Source organism: Plodia interpunctella, chromosome 7 (assembly GCF_027563975.2).
Source record: "Plodia interpunctella isolate USDA-ARS_2022_Savannah chromosome 7, ilPloInte3.2, whole genome shotgun sequence".
Lineage (NCBI taxonomy): Eukaryota > Metazoa > Arthropoda > Insecta > Lepidoptera > Pyralidae > Plodia > Plodia interpunctella.
This window is the reverse complement of record NC_071300.1, coordinates 5,148,675-5,167,952: the sequence shown is the minus strand read 5'-3', so window position 1 is coordinate 5,167,952 and position 19,278 is coordinate 5,148,675. Positions and strand designations below refer to the sequence as shown.

At 38.4% G+C, this 19,278-nt stretch overlaps 1 protein-coding gene across 6 annotated transcripts in view; it reads left to right on the top strand.

Moving 5' to 3' along the window:
* Vps13 (Vacuolar protein sorting 13) overlaps window positions 1-19,278 on the top strand; it is a 38,137-nt gene that overhangs the window by 11,830 nt on the left and 7,029 nt on the right. For 3 of the 6 annotated variants that reach the window (XM_053748263.2, XM_053748262.2, XM_053748268.2), the window contains exons 19-56: window positions 16-118; window positions 599-831; window positions 1,042-1,197; window positions 1,460-1,705; window positions 1,960-2,172; window positions 2,480-2,758; window positions 2,899-3,065; window positions 3,416-3,546; window positions 3,808-3,974; window positions 4,155-4,301; window positions 4,408-4,636; window positions 4,938-5,084; window positions 5,167-5,360; window positions 5,887-6,024; window positions 6,296-6,448; window positions 6,579-6,662; window positions 6,819-6,952; window positions 7,299-7,407; window positions 7,632-7,829; window positions 8,125-8,281; window positions 8,612-8,730; window positions 9,112-9,336; window positions 9,686-9,901; window positions 10,247-10,288; window positions 10,658-10,708; window positions 11,916-12,119; window positions 12,325-12,462; window positions 12,807-12,953; window positions 13,311-13,459; window positions 13,861-13,992; window positions 14,269-14,484; window positions 14,700-14,865; window positions 15,320-15,542; window positions 16,285-16,463; window positions 16,696-16,815; window positions 17,133-17,242; window positions 17,715-17,910; window positions 18,195-18,344. In XM_053748263.2, the coding sequence (XP_053604238.1) occupies window positions 16-118; window positions 599-831; window positions 1,042-1,197; window positions 1,460-1,705; window positions 1,960-2,172; window positions 2,480-2,758; window positions 2,899-3,065; window positions 3,416-3,546; window positions 3,808-3,974; window positions 4,155-4,301; window positions 4,408-4,636; window positions 4,938-5,084; window positions 5,167-5,360; window positions 5,887-6,024; window positions 6,296-6,448; window positions 6,579-6,662; window positions 6,819-6,952; window positions 7,299-7,407; window positions 7,632-7,829; window positions 8,125-8,281; window positions 8,612-8,730; window positions 9,112-9,336; window positions 9,686-9,901; window positions 10,247-10,288; window positions 10,658-10,708; window positions 11,916-12,119; window positions 12,325-12,462; window positions 12,807-12,953; window positions 13,311-13,459; window positions 13,861-13,992; window positions 14,269-14,484; window positions 14,700-14,865; window positions 15,320-15,542; window positions 16,285-16,463; window positions 16,696-16,815; window positions 17,133-17,242; window positions 17,715-17,910; window positions 18,195-18,344 (6,168 nt within the window). The remainder of the gene's footprint in view (window positions 1-15; window positions 119-598; window positions 832-1,041; window positions 1,198-1,459; window positions 1,706-1,959; window positions 2,173-2,479; window positions 2,759-2,898; window positions 3,066-3,415; window positions 3,547-3,807; window positions 3,975-4,154; window positions 4,302-4,407; window positions 4,637-4,937; window positions 5,085-5,166; window positions 5,361-5,886; window positions 6,025-6,295; window positions 6,449-6,578; window positions 6,663-6,818; window positions 6,953-7,298; window positions 7,408-7,631; window positions 7,830-8,124; window positions 8,282-8,611; window positions 8,731-9,111; window positions 9,337-9,685; window positions 9,902-10,246; window positions 10,289-10,657; window positions 10,709-11,915; window positions 12,120-12,324; window positions 12,463-12,806; window positions 12,954-13,310; window positions 13,460-13,860; window positions 13,993-14,268; window positions 14,485-14,699; window positions 14,866-15,319; window positions 15,543-16,284; window positions 16,464-16,695; window positions 16,816-17,132; window positions 17,243-17,714; window positions 17,911-18,194; window positions 18,345-19,278) is intronic. The other 3 variants (XM_053748264.2, XM_053748265.2, XM_053748267.2) reach the window with 3 other exon arrangements.

The following is a 19,278-nucleotide window of genomic DNA, read 5'->3' as shown; positions in this document are numbered from 1 at the left end:
ATTTATCTTTTTTAGACAAGACTTCAAATCATTCAAAGTACAGTGGACAGAACGGCCAATGCTGGTCCCCTAGACACAATCATGGAAGATGAGGAATACACATCTACAAAATCTAAAGGTAGGCATGATAAAATTCCCTATTTGTAAGTGATATAAGTTATTTATGGCGAATATTATTAAATATACAGCCTGGCATGAAAGTGAAGATAATGGATTTTAAACAAACTAAATTTTTTTGCTAATGCAATACCAAATGAATGGCCAAAAATGGTTGATAAACACACAATGTTGCCAACCAACAGGAGACAGCGCCCTTATTTATTTTCATCACTTGTCAGACTGTACGTATGAACGATAATATTTAAATAAATACATGATGAAGTGTTAACGTGACTGTAATTTTAATTAAGTTAGTAAACAGCTCGAATTTCAAAATTGAACTCGTCCTGATGTCAATATTATGACCTGAGTCTGTTAGTCAAGTCAATCAACAACGGGTGATTGACTCTATATTGAAATGGTAGATATCATTCTTTGTAATTAGAAAGAACCAAGCATAGAACCATAGATTAATTGTAATACCTACATTTATTTTCAGTGAACATCGCAAAGCTGGCACAGCAAAAGCAAGTGGAGAGTATTCAATTGAAAGTGAACGCTAAGCTGGGGACCATAGAGATCGGATTCGCAACGGACCGCCGTCCGCTGGCAGCGGTCTATTTACACGGTGGCACAGCCGGCCTTGTACTGAAGAGTTCCTATACGCAGGTCGATTGTGCTATTGGATCGATCAAAGTTAACGATCTTAATCCTGAAACTATACACAAAGAGGTAAACGGCTGTTAATAATCTATTGTTGAAAAGTTACTTTTAAGACGTTTAATAAATTTTACATTACTATGTCGAAAATTAACTAACTGTACCATGGAACTTAGTTTCCGTGGGCATTCTGACATTCATGATTAGTGTATTCAAAGTTTCCAGACATATTATAAAAGTAATACTTTGTACATAAAAAAAATGTTTGTCATGTTTTCGCAGATAATAAAAGTACTTGGCGGCGATGTGATGAACGTGCAAGTCGTCATGTACAACGTGGAACAGCATCCGAAAGTGAGCGATGTAAACATGTCCATCGACGCACAGATCAACTGTCTGCGCATCGTGTTCCTCAATTGGTTCGTCAACTCTATGCTGGTGAGTCACTGACATCAATCTATATTTCAGACATAAAAGTCTCATAAAAGTTGAAGCTGCACGAACATTAGCTACATGAATATATCCAGGAACACGGTGCAGATGCCACACCGTTTTTCACAATCGGAGTCACTGTGACGTCGATTAGTGATGAAGGATAAACGAACCTGATTTAAAGTTGTACGACACACACACTCACTGAAACATTTCATGTAGTCGAAGTCAAAATATTATATAGTACACTATATAATATTTTTTGCAGGAATTCTTGAACAACTTTCAAACAGCGCAGCAGGCTATTATAGAAGCGTCTACGCAAGCGGCGGATGCGGCTCGTACTAACGTACAAACGGCGTATCAAAATTCTACCAAAGTACGCCTAAAAATTCGTCTGGACGCGCCCATCATTGTGATTCCAGAAAATTCCAAGAGTTTGGACGCTATGCTTGTAGATTTTGGTCACATGAATGTGAATAATAAGTTCATTGACGTAGCGCCTATGATTTCTGTAAGTATTCTCGATCATATTTTTTTATTTAATTAAAAAATTGCAAGCAATTTGTAGGAAATTGTCCAAAGGTATGTTTTATGTGTGTCAGTTTTAAATGCATTGCTGTACACAATAATGAAGAGCACCAACTACAATAGATGAGAGACATAATGCATGAAAAATATGATTTTCAAATAAGTAACTGTTCAAATTACGTGGAATTAAGATGTAAGTTTAAAAAAGCTATGTATAATGTTATAAGTATTCACCAGGACGTCAGAAACAAGGTGACAATCGACGAATTAACCCTCGACTTAGAAGACATGAAAGTATCGTGCGTACGTTTGGTGGACGAGGACACGATAGGCCTGGAGAGGAAACTGTTGCGGCCGACCAGTTTCAGGCTGATGGTGAAACGCAGCCTGTCTTCCTGGTACGAGTCCTTGCCAGATTTGGATGTATCCGGCCGAATGAAGACGATAGCTGTAAGTATTTGTTAATACATATTACTCGTATCGTTTATCGATATATTTCAATGACAGGAAAAGTTTATTCTATGGCATACTGAGCCGGAGGATAAACTCATATTTGTTAAATTAAGAATTAGAACAAACTACATCTTTAAACTGATATACAAGTACACCATATGATTGCAATCTGTTTTGTATGCTATTTAATAAGTATTTTATAATTTTTGATCAAACTACTACTACAGACATGTTTTATTATACAAAATATTTTGTTTGAAGCTCTGTTTATGTTATGTATTACGTTAGCCATGGTGTATTTCAGATTACAGTCGGCCACAGTGACTACAAGAGCATCATGAAAATCCTACACCAAAACCTACAAGAGGGTCAGAAGAAAGCTGAGGAGTCGAAAGCTCCACCAGTGTCCAAGATAACATCGCGGGCCACCGTTAAGAGTCAAACCAGCCGCATCGCTGCCAAATCTACCGCCACTGTTGTCACTGTGAACAGAGAAGACAAAGAGGAGAAGATGCCAAGGATGACTATCAAATTCGCGTTCACTATGGACAGTTTTGTGATAGATTTATTAAATACTGTCAATGTAAGTAAATCTATTCTGTTTATATATACTTTTTCAGTTGAATATACAGCAATACCTTAGGTGTATAATTTATTATGGTTTTACCCGAGTGAAACCGGGACGATGCGTTAGTGTAATTAATAAAAGCTATTGGTTGACAGGAGGAGAAGTCGATGTTCGTGAAAGACGTGGAGTTGGCTCGGTTTTGCCTCGCGCTGCTGTCGATCAAGGGCCGCATGTTCTCGGACAACTCCATGCACACGTCTGTGCTGTTGGTGGACTGCACGCTCGACGACACCAGGCCCGGACGGGGCGCTAAGATTACTAGGTATTTATTTATGTACTAGCTTCGCCCTGGGGCTTCGCTCCCGTGGGAATTTCGAGTACCCAAAGTGTTATTCCAGGTTATATTCTACCCGCGTACCAAATTTCATAACAATCCGTCCAGTAGACTTATACGTATACACATAGCCTCACAAGGATTTTAAACTTGATTGCATAATTTGCTAAGTAACGACAGGCGGACGTAATTTGGAACTTTGGACCAAATAAAAAAGGGGAAAGGGTGGTGTTTTAAAATACAAAAAAAGGTAATGAATATTCGTAGTAAATCATCTTACTTATCATTATATACTGACCTGGAATACACAAGAATTTTCATTTTTATTTTTCATGAAGATACTTGGAGCGTCGCCGCGAGAAGAAAGAGGTTGTTGAAAACCAAGACGACTCTGTTCTTATGCAAGCGCACGATAAGATACGAAGCATGATCGACATCACGTATACTTTGAAACGCTCGGATACATTCAGTAAGTAATGTATTTCACTTTTATCTATCTGGAGACATATAAAAGTTTAGCGGATATTGTCCATTTATATACATTTCCGCGAGGTATACCTAGTTTATTTTATTTTCTAACGTTTACCTGCTTCGCACTTGAGCAAATTTCTTATGTTTCCCGTTAGTCTCTTAGTTCTTTCCAGTTTTCTACACACAGTAGTTTCTATATTGTGACCCAGCTATAGAAAAAAAAACATTGATGTTAAGTTTAATGATTGTTTTCCCACAGTCGACATGAGGATATTCAGTTTCAACTTGATACTCGCGATGGATTTCATGAATAAGATTGCGGAGTTCATCACCACCGGCCTAGCTGAAGATGTGCCAAAACCCAAAATGAAGGACGAAGTCAAGCCGGTGAAATCGTTACAAGAGAAGTCCATTGCTAGCGTCAATGTAAGTTTATTTATTTTAACTTATATAACTTACAAATCCACAATACCGTCCTAAGAACCTAGTGGTAAAAAGTGGCGCAGGATAGGAATGCTTGATAGCTAAATCGAGTATTCTTAGACATTAAATGTCGGGATATTTTTGAACTAATTTATGGTGAGATTATACTTATTTATGTTTTAGAAAGCTCAATCAAACATTTCCGGGCCAGCGCTGCAGGAGCAAGCGACGTCTACGGCCATGATGACCGTCAACATCAAGATAGAACAACCAGATATTATTCTCGTGGAGTCGCTCGAACAGAAGCAGTGCGACGCGCTTGTTCTTAACGTGAGTCAGCATCTAAGAGATAAGATACTATTCTTTGTAAACACTTCTTTTACATTATTTTCATAAGTCTGTGTGTTCGAATAAAATTAACAAGCAAACTTTGTAGATGGAGGCGCGTTTCAAACTGCGCAAAACGGCCGAACGAATGGTAGCAGACGGGGGTATTTCCGGCCTGCAGATGGTGGTGCGGCCGTTGTCCAGAGCGAGCGCGGCCAACACTCAGCCGCGCTACCTGCTGTCGCCGGCGTCGCTGTCGCTGGCGCTGTCGCAGCCGCCCGACTGTGGCATGCACATCGACATCGCTATATCTGATATCAAGATCACCATGTCTCCAGGTAGTTTTTTGTTACTATAATAATTAGGAAGATTTTCAGGAGGAAGACTTCGCAATCTTTTCGAAAATACTTGGCTACACTTCAATTCTTTTGAATGACTAAATACCAATGCTAGTAACATTTAATGATTTTGGCTTGATATGAAATAAAATGGGAAAAAATTTACGAATATTTTCATCAATATCTGAAAAAACTTATCATATTATTTGGGGTTTGTGAGGATTTGGATATATTTGTATTGTGTGCATTTCTCACTTTAATTTTCGTTAAAAAACGTAAAATTTTCATTGTTGCATTCCAGATGTGATATCACTCCTGAACCGCGTAATGGCGACAATCACTAGCGGCGATGAGGACGACACGGAGCAAGAGAACAAAACTGTGTTCTACAGCAAACTGTGGGATATGCAGCCGTTCAAAAGCAGCGACCACTGGTTCTTGAAAGCCGGTATGTATTGTTTTTTAATCATTACAATACAAGATCCTTAGGATTTATTAATGGTATTTATTTAATTTCCTCGAATTGACAGAGGAAGCAAGCGACGCGCTCGCGTACGAAGAAGAGGCGGAGGTGGTTGAAACGCCAGCGCCATCTGGCGAGATCTGTCTTCTGTCCAGTCCTTCCATAGTGCTCTCGTTTGAAATGGAGATCGGAACTGAAACTATTCCCGTGTTGGTCATGCAGGCTTCCCTCAGCGGACAACTCACAGATTGGAGTTCTAACGTGAGTGTTGATTTTATTATAAAAATTTCATTGTACCATTTTTCTACCACGGAACTTGTGCGATTGACTTGAAAAGCATTCCTGATTTAGAGAAAACTAAAAAAATATAAATCACATAAGTAATAAGACATTTAGGACATGAATTTGTTTTGTTCTCGCATTCGCATTATTTGCATGTTCCTCGTTTTATTCAAAGCGTTGACGCTGTGTGTAAAAAACGAACCATTACAATATTGAGGACATAATGTCATGGCGACATCGAGTATTGTATGGTTTGTGTTAAACTTTAATACAAGCTAAAAAATAGTTATTAATAACTTAAAAAAAAGGAAATGTTTTTTGATTTTCTGCTATATGAGCTTTCTGCTGCGCATAAGAGATAAGCTCAGTGCTTAATGTGTATTGTGTGGTGGTTGATTGTTGTCCATTTATTTACCTATGTACTTTGAGTGTTGCCCATTTATTTATTTTCTTTTCCAGTGCCAATTTATGCAATGGAATATAAAAATAAAATGTACGTTTTCAGTTCTACATGACGTCGACGTGGGCGATGCAGGTGTCGTTCTACAACATCGAGCGCGGCGTGTGGGAGCCGCTCATCGAGCCCGTGGAGGTGATGCAGGACGCGCAGTACAAGCACGTGCCCTGGGAACTCAACATGGAGGTACTCATTGCCCGACAATTAATGTATAGTGTAATGTTAAGTACAAGTATATGGCAGAACGAAATTGACGACCTCCGTAGCGTAGTGGCTACCACGTCAGCCACCATCACAACAGATTGAGGTCCTGAGTTCGATTCCCAGCGTCGACAAATATTTGTTGGAACTTTTTACGTACTCTGTTTATTTTGACACAGTTTTCTTTATTTCGGTATTTTATTATTAGCAAGACTATAATAATATATTAAAAGTATTATTTTTTTCATTTTATCAGATGGTGATGCGTACCCAAGATTCGAAGCTAATGATCGACCAGACAGACGAAGCGACAAACATACAAAATGTGGCGCAGCGACTGCCCGACAAGACGGTCACCATCTCCAGCAGTGAGCCGCTGGAGATCACTCTCACCAGGACTGGCATGGAGGTAACCAATGTGATATTCAATTTAAACGTTATTTGGGAACCTTCGTTAATATAAATAAGATATTAAAAAATAGGTTATGTGCTTTGATTCGTCAGCATTGTTTACCATCTCGTGTTTTTCATTGTTTTAGGTGTTGACTCAACTAGGAAACTCATTCTCTGCAGCCGTTACGGAGTTAGAAAACACCTCAACTTCTCGAACCAGAACTACCGATGTAAGTACTTTTTTATATTATATATTTTCATATATTCATGAAAATTGTCTCTGACATGTGTATGCATTATGTAAAGACATGATTTGGGTTTATTATGGAATTTACCCAGAGAAAATTTGAAAAATTCTAATACGAAGCAAAAATTTATTTTTAAAGGACATTGAAAAGAAGTTCCTTGGCGCGCCGTACGTCCTCCACAACTGCACAGGACTCACCGTCAAACTGTTGTTGGAGAAGAATCACGATTTCTCAGTCTTCCTCACAGACGAGTTCGTTTCGTCAAATTACAGGTTACAACTAGATTTTTCTTTCTTTGCTCGTCTGATTGTCATACAAAGTGATATATAAATTTAAATTTAAAAAATAAATCAAGATAGTTGGCCCCACTATTGCAATGTCAGTGACGTCCTCTTATAAAATTTACAACTAATAAAATTAGTTCCAGAGTGTTAGATCTAATAGGTTCTCTCTGGGGACCCCTCCTGGATTATTTGAATATTGCCTGTTTTTTAATAAAAATATTTTTACTTTGACTTTGATGCGATGAAACGTTGTTTGAATCATTATAAACTTCCAAGACAGTAATTGGCGCGGATGGCAGTCAGTATAAGTCCATAAAGTGTGGTTGGTTTGCAGAGAAGTGGTGCTGGAGCCGGGCGCGTGCCTGCCGCTGCAGCTCAAGCACGGCGCGCTCAACATCATGAAGCTCAACGAGCCCGCGCCCTCGCTCAAACTCAACGTGCTGGTATGGCCTGATCCGAGACAGAGATAACCATATTATTCGTCATATTTTGTTTCGCTCGTGCAAGAAATATTACATAATAAATGTGAAAATGTGTTTTGTTTGTTCTTTTTTCACGGGCAAAACTGAGCAATTTATCGAGTTGATTTTTGGTGATGGTTGGAAAGCTGGAAAGTGATATAGAGAGCTACTTAATAGTTATATATTCGAAGCCATTTCGCTTCCAGGTCGTGGAGCTAGATGACGAAGTGGAAATTCCCGTGGAACGCGTGGACAAGCGCTACTTCCCTCTCGGGCGGCGGCTGACGTCCGACGTGGTCGAGAAAAACATCCCCCATGTGGCGGCCATCGAGCCGAGGGGACTCATCTCCGACATCATCATGCAGGATGCCGCTTTGCATATCTATTTGAGGAGTGTGGTGCAGGTTAGCTTTGTCATGTCAGTCTAAGTGGTCGCGGTGTGGGAACCTTTGAACTCTCTTGGCGTTGGTTCCTGTTATAATTTCGAACAAAGAGAGAAGATTTTAAATTTAAATAAATATATATTTGTGTGTATATCCCTATATCAGTACCTATAGACATGGGTGAACAGTTAGCTAAATTGGCAACACTCCATACAAGCTTCTGTCAGTAAATCTAAATCTTCTGACTGTAAATCAAATTGACTCTTCATACATCTTCTATGGCTCGGGAACTATAAACGATTTCCTTACTTTTTAGGTAACCAACAATCTAGCGGTAAACGTGTCAGTGTACTACATGACCCTGAGCGGCAACGAGGTGCGATTATTGGGAGATGTAAAGCCAGGGGGAGTGTTAAGACTTCCGTTGCAGGCCGTGCATACTCCCACTGCTGAGATCTTCTTCTCTGTCGAAGGTTGGTAGAGAAATTCCACTGCCTCGGAAATAAATTATTGTTCGATTTTAGTTCCAAATATTATTAATCAATCAATCAATTATCTATTTATTTTGCCAGATATTGTAGTTTAATGTGGGTAGTATACTGCGCTATTCTCTTATTGATATGTCCTAATATCAATTTGTCTCGCCTTTTTGAGATGTCATATTTATTTAGATTTTATATTGTTTTGGAAGGATAATAATATTTTTTCGAAATTTGATTCTTGGAAATAAATGTTATTAAATATACCTTAAAAAATCAGTGCCATGACTAACGAACACTATTTGTGTTAAATTATTATTTTAGGTTTCACGGTGTCAGTGTCTCCGTTCGTTTGGCGGGAATTGCAGCAAGAAGTGGTCATCTCACATTTATTGCAATGCGACTCAAAGGACAAGTACAGTGGCGAGAAATTCTATTTGAGGGTAATTAATAATTTACTACGCATTTATTTCTTATACGATTCGAAATATATCCTCTAAATGGACTCGTTTGTTTTATCTCGGGTCTTATGGACCTTCAAATATGCACTGAATATTTTTTAAATAACTTCAATAACTTTTGCCCGTGGCTTCGCCCGCGTGAATATCCTTAAAGTATATTTTTGTGTGCGTACATAACATTTTTTAATCATTCATTTAACTCGTGTCGCTCGGGACTGTGTAAGTTTATTTAATACCATCTTGTCTCTACAAATTAAAGAGGTCAACTTAACTAAAGCCACTTCTGAAGGTTTCGCCTGTCTAAACGCTACGCTAAATTTAATTAAAATTTTCTAACATATATAATGAATTTTGATGTCGTAGGCGGTCGGCAAGATGGAGCAGGTGTTCTACGAGCACACGAACCGGCACACGTTCGCGTCGTCGTGCTACGACATCGTGCTGAAGCCCACAGTGAAGCTGCAGAACTGCCTGCCCGTGGACGTCGTGGTGTCGCAGCTGGGGCTGCAGCGCGCGCAGCGCTTCCGCCCCGGCGAAATGTTCCATCTCTCGCATCTCGCGCCCAACAAGGCGTCCGTTGTCATCATGGTGACTGATACTACTCTACGTATCTAGCTGTAGGGCTATTACAATCTCTGCAGCGAACTTTCTCAAAAGGGATTAAATTGTTATTACCGATTTGTCGGTTGTCTAATGGAGTATCCGAGTTAAAAACAATTTACAGGTTAAATATACCTGTATATTTGCTAAACTAAAATTAGCCTTCTTCCGGCCCCATGGCGCAACTCAAATTGTAGGTAATTTTAATTCCCTTCTACAATACTGATTGGACCATCGGAAAAAACATACCTATGTCACAGCTGAAAAAAAAACTCATTTCATCACCCCCTTCGTTATCTGAAGTCATCATTCCTAAAGCTTTATATGTGTTTTCTAGATCCAAAATTACCTGGACAAATGTTGGGTGTGCACAAAGAATCTGCCCGATGCTGAAACAGAACTATCAGTTTGGTCATTTGAGTCCCACGACAGTCCCTCCCTGATGACCTTGGACCTCGGCATGCACAGTGTGGACACTGCGGGCACGCAAGTATTGTCCCTCTACTGTCCCTTCTGGATGCTGAATAAGACTGGATTCACTCTTTGCTATAGGGTAAGTATTTTGATTAAATTATAGGGCTATAGACGTAAGTTAAAATATAAGATTTTAATATTTGATTTGCAAATATAAGTGAGCAATTTATGTCGAAAAAAGTTTTATTTTTCCAAAGACCTCATTGTTTATCTAAGCTAGCAAAACTTAATCTCAGTTTTCTAAACTGACTTTGTCTATTTATCTATTAGAGTCTGTCTTGTATGGCGTCTAAAATCACTTTGCTAACGAGTTTACGCCTATTTTCATACTTAACTAAACACCCTCACCATGTCCTTATATTTTTGTATTGTACTCTCACAAATGTGTCGAACATGATCAATCATATCCATTACGTGATTGCAGAAATCAAAGAAACAGGATAAAGAGAACAGCACCCCAAATAAGGTATCTTTGAGATGATCTACCAATTGGATTTAACCTTTTATATCTTTGCTTTATATTTTTTAAATTAACTAGCTCCTAGATAACAAAAGCTTCATCTCAAAGCGGTAGTATCATTTATGGTGTTGTATGATTCGAGTGTATTTTTCATGTATTTTTTTATTTATAGCATGTTCAGTAGGGTCATACATTAATCCAATATGTTAATATTATTTAATATTCTTTTTTTCTATTCATATCGTGATTTAAAAATGGTTTGTTTTGTCTTCTGCAGAAAAGTAAAAACCGATCCATTTCTAAGGTCCTAGAATTGGGAGGATTGTAGTATTAAAAATAATTCAACAGATTGTCAAACGCCTATATGAATTACAGATTATGGGTTCACGATGCAGTAAATGTTTCAGAAGATGTAATTGCTTGCGGGTGAGTTTGGGAACAATATAAGGTGATACGCACCCGGGTAACTTAAGGGCTTGTTGCTAACGCTGGTGCAATGTCTTATATTTATGTTGCAATCGACCAAAATGCACTTTTTTTAGATCGAAATTCGATTCACAACATGAGTTTCGGTTATGTATATATTTATTTTCTTAAAATCCTAGGGTTGCTGTGGTTTCGGGACCTATTAAAATATTTAGGCTAAGTGACCTATAATGGTTCTGTAATGAGATCAAAAAATGTTGGTGAGATTGAAAAGATCAGGTTTGTAAATTAGTCAATGTTTTACAGATAAGACAACGTAACACTATTCACGCGATGAGACTTAGTTCATTGTGGATTATATGACCCTACTGTATTAACGCTACGTAATATTTTACATTTTAGCATCAATTGTATACTAGGTACAACAAAAAACACCAATTAAAAGCATGAATCATCGCATGTGCAGATTTTGATTTATTTTATCTCGTTCCACTTAAATGTAGGTAAGCACATTAGTTTTATTTATATTGGTGTATAGTGTATTTTATAAATAAAAGCTCAAGAAAATTACATATTTATTTAAAACGTGGTGATTGTAAGTTTAACTTGAATGAAGAAAAAATTACTTAAGTATTGTATTCATATTTAATAACGACTTTATCTTTTCACGTCTTGTTTACTTGTCTTGTTTACTTTTAATAGCCTATTGTTATCTTCATACTATAAAAAGGTTATCCAACTAAATCTATCCTTTTCTTAATACAAACACCAAAAATCTTAAATCTTTCAGATGGTGTCTATTTTCTTTCATTCTTTTATAACAACCAACTTTCCATTCCTGGAATTATGTATATTTCATAAACACTATATTCATGCTCGTTTCCGCCAGACCTTTATTATTTAACAAAAGTGTTATTGTCACGGGCATCTATGCTGCCATCATCCATATCAATATTTATAAATGCGAAAAAACCGCTGCGCCGATTTTGATGAAAATTTGAATATTTTTATAGTTAATTACCCGAGGTCAAGCAGGGTACTACGGGCGACAGTTGGTACGGAATAAAGAGACGTATCTGGTATATTTTTAAAACGTCTGTATGTATTTGTAATCAGTAAAAAAGAATTGTCGAATGATGTATATTATTCACAAAATCAGATGTCTTTTTCCATACCACTTCAGTACAATGATAAATATTTTTTTCAGAACGCAGATGAGACAGGCAACGTGATTTTCCACCCGAAAGATTACAAGGAACCGATACTATTCTCGTTCCGCGCGAAGAACTTCTTCGGCAAGAAGAAGGCATCGATTCGCGTGGAGTTTGGCGAGTGGTCTGAGAAGTTCTCATTGGATGTGCCCGGTAGCGCGGGCGTCCTCGTTTGCAGGAACGAAGGCAGGGCCTACCAGGTATATGAGTTTTATGGTGTTGTTAGTTTTTTAAAGCCTGTTCTTTACTACACAGATTAAAATCATCGTACAAATCGTCAAAGTAGGCGGCGGGCACACGTTTAGTAACAAAATATTTTAGCGTACTGTTGTTGCTCTCTCACTCTCACAACTTACATTAGGGGAAATATTATATCTATCGCCAATATATGTTTCTTTGTTCAAGGTGGCCATCAACAACCAATTGACCTTCAACAGTTTGACCAAGATGGTGATCTTCACGCCTTTCTTCCTCATCATCAACGAGGCTCCATTCGACATCCAGTATCAAGAGTTGCATCGGTCTGGAGATCCATGGATAATGGTACATTTTATTAACGACGTTTCTTGAGTAAATTGAAAATGGGCCGGGAAATGAAAACCAGATTTCCTCCTCCTTCAAATTTATTTAGTTGTTATGTGGCGACACAGACGTCAGATTTTTTTATTTTCCAATCACACATCAAAAAGTTATGTCGATCTGAAAATAATCTGAAGTTGACCTGACTGGGGATTCAACCCGGGACGTCCGATGTAAGAATCTGTTAAAGAGGTTATATCAGGTACTATAGACTAATGTACTTACTGTCTAATTTTCAAGTCGAACGACTATATCTAGTTGGATGAGCGCGGAGGCGAACCAATGATATGATTTATCTGTATTTCTAGGTGAAACAAAACTCAGTGGCGCCGCTGTGGCCGGTGATAGAGACAGAAGACAAGCTGCTGTTGCTGCGAGTGGCGTGCTCCACCACGCACTCCGCGCCGTTCCTGTACACTGAGCAGCACAGCACGTGTCTCAAGCTGGACAACGAGGTACTGTTGTTGTAGGATGCCGGACTCAGTGGCGTCACGAAAGAAGAGACAAACGCGTCTGTGGTTTACCTGCGGGCAAATCATAGATGTCTAGTGCAATTTATGAAGCACTAGAAAAGATCTATAATTAGTAAAAGCCAAATCGGATGAATGTTTCTAGATGTTTCATGAGCAGCATACTTAGTTCACTAGCATGTATGTAAGTATGTAGTAGCGTACTACTTAAGTAATTCCAGATAACTTTGTTGAAGTAGGTGATTTAAGAAAACGTAGGTAGACGGTACGACTAGTGTTATCTATGACACGATCTGTAAGAAAGAATAGCTAATAGCATCCATTATTTATCTCTTCACACAGTACGGAGGGCTGCACGTGGAAACCCAGCTGAGTGAAGGCGGTACGTACATCACTATCCGCCAATACCGGCCCGGACACGCGCCCGCACTTTTAGTCAATTATTCTCCTTACCCAATCAACATATACGAGAAGATGAACGTCAATATCAAGTAAGTTATTTTTTTGTTTTTATCTTTGTATGCAATAATAGAATCTGGATCTCTATTTGAATTATCATAGCCATAATTATCATACATTAGAATTAAGTTTTCTTTCGACACATACTGAAATTTCAAATACTGAAATAATGGTTTTGCAAATAATTTATCTTTGTTTTGTCAAAGCAACAGCCTACCTACACGATTCAAAACTATTCTCTGTCGAATTGAGAACAAACTCTAAGCAAGTTGCTGTTGTATGTGTTATTACAAGTTATATACTGCTTGTGTACCAAATTTATCCTATAAGATATTGCGAGATTGAGTAACTCACATTTTCACTCATTCTCATCCAAACTTTCTCATTTACAATATTAGTAGGACAGCATTTATAACATTGTTTATAATTTTAGAAAGTTGGCGCCGAAGAACAAAATGCTATACGCATGGGAAAACCCTGCTGGGCCGCGAGTGCTGCTCTTTGAAGCTCACAAGAACAAGGAAGTCGAGAACGACCTGAGGAAGGACGGCATGGGCGAGTTTCTGTCAGTATTTTTTATTTATTATTCAGATAATTCGGGTCAGCCCGACAGACATTGCATGCGTTGTATTAAAATGTATCTTGAAGTTTTCAAAGATTTTTCAATAGTCTGTATATGTTTCTAATTTCTTCTTTTCTTAAAAACCTTTTACACCTAAGTAAATGATGAACGAAATCAGTAGCCGTTATCGAGGTTTAAAGAAAATAGTTATGTGATAAAATATTCGATCTTATGACGATTTTGTTAACATATACAGTATCTCCTTTTTATCCCTTACAGAATCAACGAGCGCACAAAAGTGTGGTGGGTATCATTCCTGGACGGGCTTCAGCGCGTGGTGCTGTTCACTGACAACCAGCTGCTGGCGTACGGCGCGCACACTATCGGCGAGGCCGAGCTCGTCAGTATGGAGATCGACCTGTCCATACAGGGCATGGGGCTGTCGCTAGTCAATGACGATGAGCTGCACGAAGTTGTTTACATCAGCATATCCAAGTGAGTTTCAATTTCATTAAGGATATGTATAAAATATTAATACATACACTTGCCGCGCATGAATTCCAACTTCAGATTAAATCTACGCAGGTATACAAAAAGTCTTATGTCTCTGCAGTAAGCCCTCTGAAAAAGTAGATAAACATTTTCCCTCTGGCTTGGCATTAATTCTTTTGTTAGAATGTCTAATATTAAAATAACACGTTTTTTTGCAGTTCGGGCATAATATGGGAGCAATGTAAGATCGGATCGAGGCGCTACAAGAAGGTGGACGGACCCAAACTGATCCAACTAGAGGAAGCCTACCAGAAATACACCAACGAGAGAACCGTCAGCGAAATGCCTCCACCGTCCAGAGTCCTAATCGATGACAAATTCGAGGTAAACTTCTTCATATAATACGAGTTATTTTAACGCGCGTGCATCTCGTTGCACAATTATATTCGAACTATAAAGAAGACCAATAGTTACATAGAAAATATGCGTTTTATACGACCTTTGGAAGTATCGTATCATTATAGTATAGTATTTACAACTATGTCTTACATATGGTTACCAAAAAATATATTATCTCAAACTCTCTGGGCTACGGGAATTGTAGTCTTTAATACCCACCTATTTGCATTAGGCCCACGTGGCGTGTCTTGGTCCATACTCCTTATCCACCTGGAGGTCTTGGGTTCGAATACCAATGTGAGAAAATATCCGTATCGGTAATCACAAATATTTGGATGCGGTTTTGGGTGTGTTGCGCTCGTTTCTCTGTTTGTGTTCATTGGACCCGCGATACAACCCGTTAGTGGACCATTTGTTAATTTAATTTATTTTACACTAGGTGGATTTTGAAGAGATGAGAATGATAAAGCCAAGCGCTCGGATCTTGCGGCGCACCCTGGAGCCGGGGCTGTGGGCGTCGTGCGGCCTGACGGCGCACTCGCGGCGGCTGCACGCGCGGCTGCACCGGCTGCAGATAGACCAGCAGATGCCGCTGCCCACCTTCCCCGTGGTGCTGGCGCCCGTGCCGCCGCCCCGCTCAGTGGCCAATGCCGACCCCTGCGGTGAGATATTTCCTTATTTATTTATGTAGGTAGTCTACTTATACTATAAGTATTAGTTCAAAGTTATTATTTATATATAAATAAATATCTTCCAGTAGATATTTGTACATAGAGTTTTCTATACATTTTTTTTCGCAGTTCGCAAAATAAAATTGAAAGAATAAGAGGCTGAGTGTATTAGAAAAAAAGTGATATAATACGATTCCTGTTTGTTTTATCCATACTTTAATTTATAGCTTATATATATTGATATAAATTGCGATAAATAAATTTATTGACGACTTCGGTGGCGCAGTGGTAAAGTGCTTGCCTCTGAACCGAGAGGTCCCGAGTTCGAACCCCGGTCGCGTCAAGATGGAAACTGATATTTTATTGATAGGCCGATATATATTGATCCAAGACCCGGGCTTGGATGTTTATCTATATATGAATTTATTATAAAATATAGTATCGTTCAGTTAGTATCCCATAACACAAGTCTCGAACTTACTTTGGGGCTAGCTCAATCTGTGTGATTTGCCCTAATATATTTATTTATTTATTACACTGAAGAAAAAGTGTCGTTTACTCTATTATTTTGTGCTTTTAATCATATCCTTCTTATCGAGTATGTTATTGCTAGGACTAGTGTCAGATTTTTATTCAAGTCGCTCTTTTGCTGCATAATGCTGTTGATATAATTTCGTCCGTGGCTCAAATGATGAGGCAATAAGGCATAATAATGATAAAATGAATTCCATAGGTATGAAGCCTTTCATAGAGGTGTCGATAGTGGAGCTGCACTACACCGAGCACAGCAAGGTGCGGCAGTATAAGTACTACAAGGTGCTCATACAGGAGTTCCAGGTCAAGATCGACATGGGGCTGGTCACCGCGCTCATGGCCATATTCCCGCAAAGGCTGCTCACTGAGGAGGAAGCGGTGAGATATTTTTAATGACTCTTTGTTTCTGATATAGTTTTCTGTAGAGCGCTATTATTGGTTGTTCATTTAAGGAAATTCATACTTCCATACTGATACTATAAATGCTAAAAACGCTTCTATGGATTCCACGTTTCATACTCATTGATAAATACAATTGAACACAGAACTGCAGAAAAAAAGGATTTATGACTGGAATGTGGAATTTGATGTTTATTTACTTTCTGTGTAGTTGGAGGCATTCAGGACGGATTATGACAGAGCCAAACAGCCTCTTGAAGCATTAGCGGCCATCAGTGTTGCCTCTGACCAGAAGAATTTCTATGACAACTTGCATTTGTCGCCGCTCAAGGTTTGTACAAATAACGTATTATAAACCCAAGTCGTTTCATGAAAAATCTAACTCATTTATTTAGCTATTCGTTTTTAGTTTAAGTCTCTTTTATTCATGATCCATGACCTTTGTGATATTATTCCCTATATCTTTTCTCGATTGAATAAAATAGATGAAATAGTGGTCTTAGATTAGTACGGAATAAATGGCATAACAAATTTATTTCAAAATTGACTTATATATGTACAAACATAAAGTTGAAATTCGCTAAAGAATTCAAACGCGACGTTAAATTACGCACGTGCGACAGACCACTAAAGTTAATATTTTTGTAGGTGCATCTGTCGTTCTCACTAGGCGGCGCCTCACAACTGCCCACGTTTGTTGGAACGCTGCTTCAGAGTCTTGGGGTCACTTTGACGGACATGAACGATGTTGTTTTCAAGTAAGTGACTAGCATTATCGGTATCAGACTACTTTAAATTCTTGCGACAGTGTAAAATTGGGTTTTTAGCGAAAGTTTTTTGAAAACATTCATTTATTCACAAAGACACACACAAAACTTTGTTCTCTCTCACTGTTCTCTGTGTGGGTCTAGTGTCGTGTGTGTAGACAAAAAGTCAAGTCGTCAAATTAGATATTTCCATTTGTCAAAAACAAAAAGATATATGACGGTTGTATGACAGTGGGCTCAAGTGACATCACAAATGTTGGAGTAAAAAAATGATTTCATTCTTCAATGAGAATACAAATATACTATATGTATAAATATAACTGATTATATAAAGTGACATTTGATTATCGTGTTTTAGCAAATGCATTTATACATTTTATATACAGACAATTACTCATTAAATTTTTTTATCTTAGTTTTTCTGTCTTTGTATTTGTCTTTTATACACATGACAAACTTCCAGATTGTCGTACTACGAGCGAACGTACGAGTTCTTATCTCAGAAGGAGTTGGTGAGCCAAGTGCAGAATCACTACACGGGGCAGGCGCTCAAACAACTGTACGTTTTAGTCCTGGGATTAGACGTCATTGGAAATCCTTACGGATTGGTGATTGGCCTAAAGAAAGGAGTGGAAGATCTATTTTATGAGCCATTCCAGGTTTGTTTTTTACAAGTTTTTATGTAACTAGCTATATATGTCTGTTTGGGTGGAATCTTGAAACTCGATTTTGAAGCAAACCGATTGAGCTGACTATACATAATTATGATAATGTTTGATGTGGTGGTACTCTCCAGATCGGCTTCTGGCAAGTGAAATCCTCAACGGTTTACTGTACAGACAGGTTTTTTTTGTCTCGAGTTGAATGCAAATTTTTTTTTTAATAATTAACGGTTCCTCGTCCACTTTCTTACTTTTCTAAATGCTTATTATTATGTGTTTAGGGTGCTATCCAAGGTCCGGGCGAGTTCGCGGAAGGCCTGTTCATCGGAGTGCGGTCGCTGGTGGGCCACACGGTGGGGGGCGCCGCGGGGGCCGTGTCTCGCATCACCGGGGCCATGGGCCACGGCTTGGCTGCGCTCTCCTTGGACAAGGTAACTGGCTTTGTTGTAAAAGTAAACATATATTTATTATCATAATATTATATATAACGATAAGCCCTTCTGGCATCATAGGAACCAACACTGTTCAAATGAGTTTCTTTCGGCATTTCTTCTCAGAAGTGGTCGTTCCGAAATGCCAGTACAGTACAGTCATTTTAATAGGTAACATTTGACGTCTGTCAGTTTTATCTTCATAGTGAGGTGACCTGCTTAAAACATAGATTAAATTGAATGAATCGATATGGACTTGAAACATGTGTGAATATTAAAAATCGTCAGGCCAATCCCTGTCCTATTATTGTTTTCTTTCGTAAATTTAAGGAGCAAAAGAAAACAATACACGATTTAAAAAAAAGAATACATTTATTCAGTTGAACTATGAGAATTATTAGTATTGTCATCTTCATCACTGCTGTCAGCACTCAGAGATATTATTAACTCATTTTCAATAATATTGTCTATTCTCACATCTCGTTCAAAATCTTGTAAAATTATTTTCTTTGTTTTATCTACGACTTTTCTCCAGTCTTCTGTAGTGACTTCTACACACGCAGTTTGTAGCAGAGTCATCATTTTAGCAGTACTGAAGGGTGGTTCAGTATTGTTTCAAGCTGCATGACCCTTTATTTGTGCCCAAATAAGTTCGATGGCGTTATACTGGCAATGGTAGGGAGGCAATCGAATAACTTCGTGTCCATGCTCTAGGGCTAGTTCATCGATTACACAGCGGGGCTTGGACGACTTAGTTGCTTTTACCAGATTTAACAACTCAACTTTTAATAAAGTTGGACTCGCATCCACACCATTTCTTACCAGCCACGATACAATTTCTTGCTTTTTATTTGCTTGAGTTGGTGGTTTATCAACTTGTACAGAATGATACGATGGTGCATTGTCCATTATAATTTTCGATGGGTTTTCTAAA